The sequence below is a fragment of the Parus major genome, chromosome 1A, assembly GCF_001522545.3.
Source record: "Parus major isolate Abel chromosome 1A, Parus_major1.1, whole genome shotgun sequence".
NCBI lineage: Eukaryota > Metazoa > Chordata > Aves > Passeriformes > Paridae > Parus > Parus major.
The window spans coordinates 46,112,102-46,124,227 of record NC_031773.1 but is presented as its reverse complement, the minus strand read 5'-3'; the positions used below and the strand labels follow the sequence as shown (position 1 = coordinate 46,124,227).

General features: G+C 43.7%; 1 protein-coding gene across 1 annotated transcript in view; it reads left to right on the top strand.

Moving 5' to 3' along the window:
• Positions 1 to 12,126, top strand: part of GRIN2B (glutamate ionotropic receptor NMDA type subunit 2B) — a 207,830-nt gene that overhangs the window by 161,685 nt on the left and 34,019 nt on the right. Inside the window, exon 5 of the mRNA XM_033514525.1 lies at positions 11,658 to 11,866. Within this exon, the coding sequence (XP_033370416.1) occupies positions 11,658 to 11,866 (209 nt within the window). The remainder of the gene's footprint in view (positions 1 to 11,657; positions 11,867 to 12,126) is intronic.

Here is a 12,126-nt window from a genome sequence, read left to right as displayed (position 1 = left end):
TCTCTCCTCTGCCAGGGCTTGGAGATTCATGGATAGCTCTTTCTCCATCTTCACTAATACTTTCTTAGCCCATTTATTGGTTTTGTAATAGCTCGTGCACATTCAAGCCGTAGAAGCAATTACATACAGAAAATAAAACAACAGTGATTCAATTTTTAACTTGTGAAGTCAAGCTAGGAAATGCCAGTCTTGTTTCCCAGGCCACCTTAATTCTACTTCTTCAAGTTTCTTTGAAGTACAGGGGTTGAGGGAGGGACTCCATGGAGAGAGCTGCATGCACTCATTAATTAAATTTGAATTGAAATGTCCACACACAAGTGGGATGGAAGAAAGGCTGAAAAGGAAACTGTAAACCTGCCATTTTCTAATACTTAAGCCTAAATAAATTACCCTTAATATAGTTTATTTTATGGTATGGTGGTGGGTTTTTCATATGTGCTGTGTTTTAATTTGTTCCTTAAGAGGAAACCCCAAAATCTTTTCAGCAAAATAAATTGTTCATTTTCATGTATGCTGAGCTTTCAGCACTGACTGTTCAGTCCAGTGACTAACCTCCACTTGTTTCACAGACATTCACGAAAGCTCAAAGTGGTTTGCCTTTCTTCTGCATTCTGAGCAGCGGAGTGCAGGTAACCCTGAGGCACATTTAAATGGCTAGAAAAGAACCTGGATGATTTTGTTGTCCACATTTTGTGTGTAGCCTGATTGCACCTTTGCCTTTCTCTTGCTCTGCCAAAGCTGAGTTGTTGTACTTACTGTGGAACTGGTGGAGAGTCCACTGGGCTAGCTCGTAAAACATTTATGCTCAGCTGCTGTTTGGACTGTCTGCCAGGATTTCTGCAAGAAAGTGACAGAAAAGAAATTGTGATTATTCAACAGTTTATAATTCAGCTAAGACAGAATAAAATTTGATAGGCCAGAGTAAAAATCATGTCCTTAGCCTCAGGGTTTTTGCCCTGCTGACTTTGAAATGCCTGTTGCAAAACATGGAGATGTTGGTTTTTCTCAGGGAACTGGCCTGAAGACTCTTGTAATGGAAAATGTCAGAGAATTTAATTACAGGCTTACTGCTTATCCCCTTATAACAGAGGTAGCTACACAGTACACACACATTTAAATACACAAAGTCATCCACCTAGTTCTAGACTGACAGAAATCATTCCATGTGTGGACTTACATGTCCTCATAAAAGATATTCTGCAACCTGCTGAGGGCCTTAGCTTCATCTTATGTCTCCAAGACTGCCTCTGTCATGCCTGTTCTCCTACTTTTAGGCTGAAGAAATGGCACAATATCTGTTTTGTGTTGACATGTTTATCCCCAAAATGACACACATATCTGATAAATAGGTGTTTCATAGGTTCATCAGGTCTGAGAGCAGGGAAGAATTTCATTTTTTTAAGGCCCTGCTCCCAAGAAAACAGTTCTTGGCTTAACTCTTCTTTGCTAGCTGGGGTTGGCAAATACATGGCTTCGCCTTTCCTTTCCAAATCACCGATTTCAAGGTTAACTCTCGCTCCCTCCACATTCATGTCTGATTGTGCTCCTTTTGCACAGAGATGCCTTGCAGCCCAGATGGCCTCAGCTGGGCCCTTGGCAATTCTGCTTGGACTCCAAGCTCGGATGGGCTTAAGGTAACTGCTGCTGGGGGGGTACCTCTGTGTGTGAGTAACTGTGTATGGGAAAGGAGAAAAAAACCTTTGGCAGAATCACTCCCTGATGCTCACAGAGCTACAACCAGCGTGGCAATAATGCACATGTGCCATGAACCAGCTGTCCTGCTGGTGGGCTCCATCCTGGTTGGGCCTTCTCTGTAAGGTGTAGGTAGAGCTGGCATTAGGTCTTGTCTAATGCTCCACCCAAACTTGGCAGAATGCTGTGGTTTTCAAGCAAAGCCCAGCACTTGGCTGTAGCAGTGGGTCAGGTGGGGGGTCCTGAAACTCATGTGGATTCTCTTTCTGGAGTTCTCATCCATCAGGAAGTCTGTAGCTTGAGCTCCTTAGGCAGGAGTCTCCAGCTGGGGAGTGCAGCCCACACTAGATCCTGGGAAGCCCCATCTGGCCTGGCAGTCTCGCAGAGAGGTTGATCTGCAGCTGCAGAACAGAAGTACCCTGCTAAGTGCCACTGCCGGTGGAGATGTACAGTGCTCACAGTGCTGTGGCTTGGGCCAGCAGTTCATTTCAGGACTGAGGTGGACACTGCTGGGATGCAGAAAAGCCAGTCCATATCTAAGTCATTGGGAACTGAGATAGGGGGAAATCACACTGCAAGTTACTCCCCCATCCCTGCAGGTTTCTTGACCTTTGACTGGTCCTGGCACAGAGGAACCAGACTAAAGACATGACAGAGGCAGTGGTTAGGACACAGGTCTGTGCAGTGAGGACTGTGTCCATGGTGCACAGCAGTGACAGGAGGCAGGACCATGGGTGGGTGAGTGGGAGGTAGGGTGCTGATGAGCCTGGGCATGAGGGACCACCATCCATTTCTGCTTACACAGGTGAGATAGAGGCTGTCTGCTGCTTTCCCCCACCCCCACTCCCTGTCCCATGTGTTTATTGGGGAGCACCTGAGTGGATAAAAGAAAGAAGGGGGAGAAACTGAATCAGGGCATGAGGATATTTACATGCCTTCTGCATAGAGGCAGATGAGGGAGACTGTGGATAAGAAAAGGTGCAAGAATGCAGTGAGCAGCCCCTTTAACCGTCCATGGGATAGAGGAGAAGCAGCAAGGGTGTCCTTGGTTGCTCCTATCCCACATCTTTGCTTCCTGTCCTGTCTCTTTGCAAAGCCAGGAAAAGAGACCTGGCAGAGAACCAGCATGCAGAACAGACCTGTTGTTTCAACTCAGTTTGGGGATCTGGTGGCAATTGGAGCAGTGTTTCAGTTGGCTAGCCCTGGGGATGGCCCTGGTGCACTACACAAGACTTCCTGCCATGTTCCAGGTTGAGGCAGGGCTGCAAACAGGCACCCTGAAGATTTGGAGGTAGTGGGGCTGGCTGTGGCTATGCCAGTGTGAATCCAGACCCAGAATCCAGACAAAGGGTGTTCTGCAGATGAGGACAGCATTTGCAGTCAGCAGCCCAGTGCTGTCAGTGGTGGGAGAAGAAAGAAACGGGGACTTGTGGCTTTGCAATTGGTTTCCCTGGAATCTGGCTCCCAACATGTGCAGTAATTCCTCTGGAAGAGGTTTGATCCTCCCCTTTCCAGCAGTGAGAGGAGAGCCGAGCACCCTGCGTGTCTCTGCCAGAGGGGCGTGCGTACAGCCGTGCCAGTGCTGCTCTTGGCAGGTGTGCACCGCTGCACAGGGGCAATGTGGGGCTGCCAGGCAGAGGGCAGGGGCTCTGGCTGTGGGGTGAGGAGGTGTTTCACATGCTGTGACACCCCCCACTGAAAGGTGAAGGATCTCTCTCTCTGGTATTCTCAGAGATGCTTTTCAAGCAGTGCCTTCAGTCTTGCTTGCACAGCACAGAAAACAGTGAGATTTAGGTAACTCACCCCCTCTCTCTTTATGTTTTCTTATCTCCTAACCCTTCTGGGGCCGGCTTCAACATTTAGCTTTTCTCAACACAAGGAAATGGCTTGGCCTTCTTCTCCATCTGCATTTTTGAACATTTCTTCAGCTTCAGATCCCAAGAGATTCTGGGAGAGATATTCAATCAATGTAAAGAGTAGGTGTCACTGCACACGTGTCAGGGTTTTGTACACCACTGTACCAGACCCCTGTAGCAGCCAAAACTCTAAACTGTCTCCCAGACTGCAGAGTGAATTGGCAAGCATCCCTCCCTCTGTGTAACATGCTTTAGGGGGGGAAAAAAAAATTCCGAGTGAAAGAAATGAAAGCTCAGCAAAATGAAACTCAAACCCAGAACTCAACAGGGAAAGCCAAGGGGAAAAATCATTAGATAGGGCATTACATGCATGGACACGTACTGGATGCAGACACACACCTGCACAATGCGGATGCACTCCTAGAGACTGCAAAATGCTTACATAAAGCATTTAGATGCCTGTACGTGCACATAAAAATACATTTTCTTTAAAACCTTTGTGGCTCCTGAGCCGCCTGGGACACAAAACATGCAATCTTACCAGTACCCCTGCCTCACAGCTCTGCAAAGGAGAGCACTAGAGATGCTCAAGGTGAAACCTTCTTTCACCTTAGATGAACAATGATGGAGACAGTATAAGCTCCCCGACTTTAGATTTTATTTACCAAACCAGAATCAGAAAAGACCATTCTTGCTGGAATTTGGGACATTTATTGAGCTCCCCTGTCCTCACACAGTCATTTCAGAAGGGCATGATGGCTCTAAGTATGCAACACTATTAAGTAAGAGTCTGAGTCAGGTGCTGTCACTGCCTGTTAGCTGAAGGTGGGTTATGTTGGATGGTAGTCAGTTTTCAGTATTTGTTAAGATATAAATTTTGTTCTAATTCTTCTTCCCAAATCCTAACACCTGATTTGCCCCTGCTAGAAGCTTAGAGTTACATTCTCCAGCCTACTCAGATCATAGCCCCCGCTACCATTAACAGCTTCCTCTCTCCTCATGTCTCCTATTTATGCCTGTGCTGATTGCAGTCTGCATTTCCATAAATCATGGCTATGTATGCATCAAGTAGCACTGAGGTCCTTGAATAACTGTGCCCCCCTGGCATCCCTGCTGCTCCAGCTTGAGCCAGCCTTGCCTGGATGAACCACTTTCTGGGATAGACACCATCATCTCCCAGAGGGGCTAGTTTTATACCTCTATTGAATTCTTGGTGCCTTCTGGTTTGGAGGAATGATTTAGCAAGGTAAACTCTTTGGCATTCTCACAGCTCTGATCTTTTTGTGTCACCAGTGGAGCCCCATAGTTCACGGACTTTGCAGAAGTCAGAAGTGCTCAAAGTACACCTCATTAACCTTCTCTGGCTAATCATGGCAGGGGACAGGACCTTAGCAACTGCAAAAGGCATATAAATGCACCAGGAAATAAATGTTTCAGCAAAAATGGCAAGAGTTGTGTAAATGCCAGATCTCAGTGAGATGGAAGACAGTGTTTCTGCAAAGAGCTTTTATTCCCAGAATGAGTTGTAAAGCAGGAGCAAGTACCTCACCCTTAGAATACTGTCTGTATTCTAAGCTCAGCCTCTCTCCTTCTGGCATATGCTAGGTGCTGTATAAATATAGAGGGGAGAAAATCACACCATCTCCTGCAGCCTACATTTTTAATTGAAAGGCTATTAGAAGCAATTCCTGCTTTTGCAGGTGCAGTCAAGAAAGCATCCTTCCCCAGGTGGTTGTGGAAGGTGAACTTGAGGTTCAGGAAGGAGTGTTGTTTTTGCGTTAATTAATTTTGCGTGTGGAGCATTCACAACCATTTCTTGTCTGCTTTGGCTGATGTGGCTAATTAATCACCTTAAAGTGTCTGTAAACAGGGGATTTTTGCTCTTTGTGGCATCTCTTTTCCACCTGCTGTAGACCAGCCTATGTGAGGATACAGACCTGTAGCATCACAGGAATTATACTTTTGGTAGTGGGTGTGATGTCAGCACTGTGAGAGTCATAACTTAACCAGCTTGGGTGAAGGCTAAGAGGAATGTTTTATTCTCAGGGCACTAGAGAAGGTATTGCTGCTGAATGAGGGAAGTAGGAGCAAAGGAGTTGGAGGTATCATTAGCATGAGTCTTTGTGTTCATGTGGGTTAGCTGGGGGACAGAGATACGATGATTAAGACTGAATTTTGACATTTGCAGACTGAAAAATTGAGGGGAAAAGGCTTTTCACAGTGGAATTCCTCCTCTTGCTTCTGCTTACTTGTAGTCACTGGACTGGAAAGGCTCATCTGGTCCCATCCCTCTGCTCTAGGCAGCAAAATCACATAGCCCTATACAATCCAGTTGTGCTCCTTCTTGACCCCATTTTAGTTGTTTTCACAGCTGCTTTTGGGAAGCTGTTTGAGAACTTCTCCCTCTGTGGTTAAAATCTATCTTATTTTCAAGGGAAATTTCCTTACAATCAGTTGGTCTTTTTACTGGCATTGTTTTTCCTGCTTAAAAATCTCTTTTCTCCCTTGTGTATCTGTCCCCCCTTTATTTATACAGAGCAGTCATATCCCCTCTTGGCTTTCATTTATCTAGGTTAGCTTTTTAATCTCCTTCTTTAGGACTGGCTCTTGGTTCTCCTAATCGCTCAATCCAAGGTTATTTCTGATAACTAGCTTTTTTGTAAGGTTCCTTGCTGCTTTGCCCAAACTGTGTAAAGCATCACGACCTATTGCCTGTTGAGTAATTTTGGGCTAAAGAAATATGCCACCTATCAGATCCAGAAAAAGAAACATCAGGGTGCTGCTGTGAAAATTTGCATTTGTTCTCCATCTAATCTCTGTGAAGCTAAAGACTCCCATAATAACTTAGTTCTGATAAAATTTCTCTTTAGAAACAGTAATGACATCTCTATCCAGACTGAAAGCCAAGCCTGTGGAGCTGTAGATCTCTGTAGTTCGGTCCTCATGGAATATCTTGCACCAGCCTTCCAAAATCTATTTCAATCCAAAATGATTCTACTTTATTTATGCATGATTTATTTCTTCACAGTGTACTGCAGCATTGAGGTTACAACATTACAGCATCCCTTAAGTCCACCTTTATTTTATGTACCCTGAGTAATGCCTACTTCCATTGGCAGTGTCCCAGTTATAACTGCTATTTCTATGGTGCTTCTAGAGTAGCCCTTTTCAGGTCCTGCCCAGTTGTTCTGGTTTTCACATGTCCTCATTCAGGATCTGTACCAATTCTACCGACAAGAACCTTATTTCTCCTTGGACTTGTGCTGCTTCCCAGAGGGCTTAGGTATGCTTCTCCATCAGCTATATTACCAATAACAGTCCTATTTTCTTCCTCTTGTCCAACATACTACCTTTACCTTTTCTATATTTGATCTTCCATTTTTCATGTATTTAAATCAGGTGTAAAAGTTATGTAAGATTTTTCCAAAGATAAAAGACAGGAAGTTTTCACATTTATAAGTTATACACATTTATATATTTCATGTGTATACCATTAATAGATACATGCCGTGTATGTTCCCTCGTCTAGCTCTAGCCACATGTGTGTGTCTCTTCTCACTTCTGCAGTATCTGTGAGCCTCATGGCCTCTTCAGTGTTTATCTTCCCACTGTACCCCAGATGTAAAAACATGCCATTATCTCAGTTTTACACAATGTGGAGCCACAAGGGTGCAGATCGGATTACAGAGATTCTTGGTGGAATAGGGAATTTCTGCCTCCTAATTCATGCTCTCTGTTGTTGCTTTAGTGCTTCCCCACTGGAATGAATAAACTCCTCAGCTCCTGGGAAAAAAGAAATAAAAGAACCAATAATAAGGGAGGAAACATTGAGCTTTTGGGAAAATGCAAAAAGCAGTTCAAGTCCTAAGTGGGTTTGGAATGGTCTTTTTTTTTATGTTGTTGTTCTGCGGATGAAACCGAATTCCTTTTGTTCCTTTTGCATTTCTTCTATAGCGGGGTGGAGAGAGCAGGAATTGAGATAAGATTGTAAATGAGAAGAGAATGGTGCAAGGCATGGTGCAAATAGGAGCCTGAATAAAATAATAACTATCAGGAGACTTTGCCTAGCTAGTTTTCCTCCAGACTTTTGAAAAAAAAGCACCGGAAGGTTCAGGCTCTCTCCTGAACCTTCACCCTAAATACCCAGTGCAATGTTTCTGAGTATCTTGCCTAAGAACTGTATCTGAACATTTCTGATTTAGTTCAGAACTGTATTCTCCTGCCTAGCCCTCGAAAAACAAATTTCTAGGAGGTTTTAGTTTTCCATCTGTTGACACTAGTTATAGGTCTCTCCAGATGCTCTTGTGTTTTGAAGTCCTACCGTGCCATATTAGGAGGAACTCGGGGATTTACGTCTGCCTTTGTTGGAACAAATGATTTTGGAAATCCATGGGAGTAGATTGTACTTGTCCATACTACCCATCTGGGTAAGGATTTTGTAAATTGTGAGACTGGATGCTTGTCATTTGAATAGGTGGCTGCTTTTGCCAATGTAGCTTATAAGATAGACACTGAATGAGACTATCAGCTCCTCTCTGTTAAAAATATCTTACTGACCTGATAACACTGGAAAGAGCACATGTAGGAGAATAAGGAAATACACTCTTCTGATATAAATTGCAGCAGGAAGATTTAGGTTAGACATCTGGAGAAAAACCTCACTTTTTAATGGGAAGGATAGCTAAGCACTGGAATAGATTGCTTGCAGAGACCATGGACTCTCTGTCAATGTAAGGACAGGTTAGAGAAACATCCACCACAAATGGCTATTACAAGCCTTAGCTTCCCTTGGGAGGAGAGAAAAGCCTCTGTTAAGAATTAGTTTCAAGGAGCTAATGTGATGCACCTTTCATTAAAGATGCGTATTAACATACTGCAGAACTCTTTTATTCTGGCTGCATTATACCGCGGTTAAGGCAATTTGCCAGCTGGCTGGAAGGCTGTCAGAAGGCTCCCACTTGTTTTCCCCTTGCATAGGCAATCTTGCCTTTTGTCTGCATGGGATAACTTATATGCTTAGACAAACAAATAGCATATGTGATTAACTTTCTCGTTTACAATAATTCTCCCTTTCTTTCTTTGCAAATGTGTTGGACTTCTACTTCCAGTCTTGTTATCCAAAATAGGATCTTATATTTAAGGTAAAGATTAGCTGCTCCCCTCCCTCAACACCTCCAAATTCATCCCCAAACCAAACTGACTACTTTCTGAGCAAGATCAGATAGAGCAAGGGACAGTTAAGGTGAAATTCTGCCAGGAGCTGTGTCCTGGCATAAAGTAACATTACATAGGGATATACATAGGAATATGATTAGAAAGGAGTTTCTATAGATCCCTAGTATCTTTACTTTTACTGATTCTGTGACCCTTCAGGGCTCCTAGTGGGAGTTTGGATGACTAGGCTGATTGGAGAACACCCAACGGGTCATGAAACTGCAGGGTGACAAATATGAAGGATGCCTGGGATAGTTTATTTTTCCTATTTTTGCTGAGGCAAGCACTCATCAAAATCCAAGTAACAACAATTCATAGGCTGTTAATACAAAGTACCTGAGACTTCAGAAATGCCTTGCTCCTCTCTGCACAGCTTGGTAGGTTATATTCTTTAGGAGTAGGCATCTTTACCTAACCAAATCTGTGGCTTTTAATTCTGCTAACTTCTGTCCCTACAGTGAATTGCTCTTTCCCTCTCATGGTAGATTATCTAGCATATGATACACATTTGTGTATACTTTATCTTGCATTGTCTCCATCCTCTGCACATGTGGTGTTTCTTATTGCCCACATGTTGCTTATGCCCATCCTTCTTTAACTGTGTGCATATACATTTGACCTTTGCTTGCATATAAAGTCACTATGATTTTCTGACTTTTCTTATTCATATCTGTACATGTATGGAGTTAAATGGCATGTCTGATTGTTCAGGTTAGCAATAAAATGTAACATTTGCACATATTTTTGAGACTACCCATAGCTGATTTGGAGATTTAGGTCAGAACATTTACTTACATCCTGTTTTTCTTCCTCTTTGGACAATTTAGAATGATTTTATTGGGATAATAAGGAATGGATGTATATTCCTGTATTTGCAGGTGAGATGATTTAGTGCACAGAAGGCTATGGCAATGCTGTCATTGTTATCCTAATTTCATAATGTTTCTGTGTAGTACAACACTGTGAGACGTGCCTGGCACACAGCCTTATGAACTCCCCTTTCTGTCCCAGAGAACTGGGTAATTATGGGTTGGGCTTGCCTATCTGATCTAATTTATCACTTAGGGGGTTATATCATGCCTGTTACTGAGATATCTAAGTGCTGCTGAGATTCTGTGAGATGTCTCTTTCATCAACCACTTATTTCTATGATAAGTTAATGTTACTGAGCTGAAAACTGGGCTGTTCCTGTGCAGCATCTTAATCACTGGTCCCTGCTGAGCCCCGTGTGGCAGTTACTACTTTTGGGGATTTGAGCTCAGTTACTTGAGAGCTAAAGTAGCACTGCAGAAATCTCTGGCTCAGATGATGATAAATTGACCTGCTTGGTGAATGAGTGGGAAGTCTAAGGCTGAGCAGACCCTGGATAAGCATGTGAGTCTATGCTCTTTTTTCCCTTAGAAATTCAATTTCCACATCCAGGGTTAGAAGCATGAGTACAGACCATCTCCATGGGTGGAGGGAGCATTAAGGGCAAGCTCTTCTTGGCATGCTTTCCATTTGGGAAGGCAAGACCAGCTGCCCAGACACTGTGCTCATCCTTTTACAACCCCCCCTGCCTTGTGCTCACTGGGGTGTTGTGTTCACCCTGCGCAGGGATGGGGAATGGATATGGAAACTGCTGTCTCTAGGTGATTTCTTCTGCCTTTCTTCTCCCCCAAGAAGCCCTCAGAGTGGATTTTTCTTTCATGGCCAGATGAAGTGTTTGTTTGTTTTGAAGGTGACAAGTGTTTTATGTGAATTCTGGATACTCTCAAATGCCAAAGCCCAGCTGGGCTTTGAATTTCACAGATTAACCACTGACACCTAATGAGCCTTTAATAAGTGTTTCTCCCTCCCATTCTGTCATTTAAATAAATAAATGACTGAAATTTGGGGGTGGTGGGAGGGGTGTTGGGTTGGAATAGAATGAAGCTTTTCTGTTTACCCACCAAGCAGGTACACTGCTAAGAGCAGTCATGCAAGCTTCCCACACACCCACACTGCCTCTGCCATCAAGTCAGCATGTCTCAGGTCCTGGCTTGGAGGACTGGCTTTGAGGATCATGCAGGACACCTTCTTCTAAGGCCCAGTTTGCTTCACCCTCTCAGCTTTGGTTGCCAGCCAAAGTGCTAATTACTGTCAACTGTGATGGTGGGAGGGGGAATTGAGAACAAAGGCAAGACTTTGATAGTTGAAAGTACAGTTGATGTTCAAGTTTTCTCTTTTCCTGGATTTTTTTTTTCTTTTTTTTTTTTTGCAAGAAATGGTTTGCCTGGGCAGTGGGTGAGCTTACATGTATTGTCTCTTTAAGGACTGCAGAGGCTTCTAAAGAAGCTTTCATTCTTAGCAGCAGGTATAAGATAATTGAGTCCCACCCCCTTTTTGACTACTGAAGATATGATCTCTATTCACTTAGGAAAGAGAAAATTAAGTGTACTAAAACTGCAATAGAAATTTATGGAAGTTATGAGAATTAGGGAAAAATAGCAAGATATAAAAACACCATAGATACTCTTTGGTATTAATTTTCATCAGTCAGAAACATAAAACAATTCCTCATTTCCAGCTAAGGTATGTAACCAAGTCATAGTGTTCCTCTTGTTTGGCTGAAAAAGGTGAAGGACAGAGGTCTGCTTGACCATAGTTACAGTATTCCTGTGGTTATCCACTCACTCTCCCAGAAGGTGAGACATTGCAGAGATGAGAGAGCTCAGAGATCTTTCTTGTTCTGCACTTCCCTCTTGTTTGAATCCACTTGCTCAGAGCCTTCTCCCCAGAAATGTCCCCATCTTACATGAGTCGTGAGTATGGGTACTCCAGAATGGTCCTCTTACCCAGTCCTGCAGTAGCTGTGGCTGATGCAAAGGGATGGCACAATTAGAAGTCTGTCTTCTGTGGTTTGTGTCTCCGCAGGTGGGGAAATGGAAGGAAAAAAAGTTGCAGATGAAGTATTATGTGTGGCCACGCTTTGAGCTGTATCCTGACTCTGAGGAACGTGAGGACGATCACCTGAGTATCGTGACCTTGGAAGAGGCGCCATTTGTCATTGTGGAGAACGTGGACCCCCTAAGTGGCACCTGCATGAGGAACACGGTCCCTTGCCAAAAACGCATAGTGACTGAGTATGCACCCCTGTGTTTTTCTGCTCATCTTGGGCTCTCCATTCTCAGCAGAATGTAAAGTGTCTGTTGAGCCAATGCCATCATAATTTATAATCCTTTTTAGAAAATCACCTCCATTTGCCCAGCCTGTCCCACGCCAATTCATGATGGGCCCCTTTGGGCAAATCATTGTAGTGTTCCCCTTCACCCTCTTGCACGGATAGGACAATATAAATTGTCCCCATTATATAGTGGGAGGGAATGCAAACTGACAACAGAGG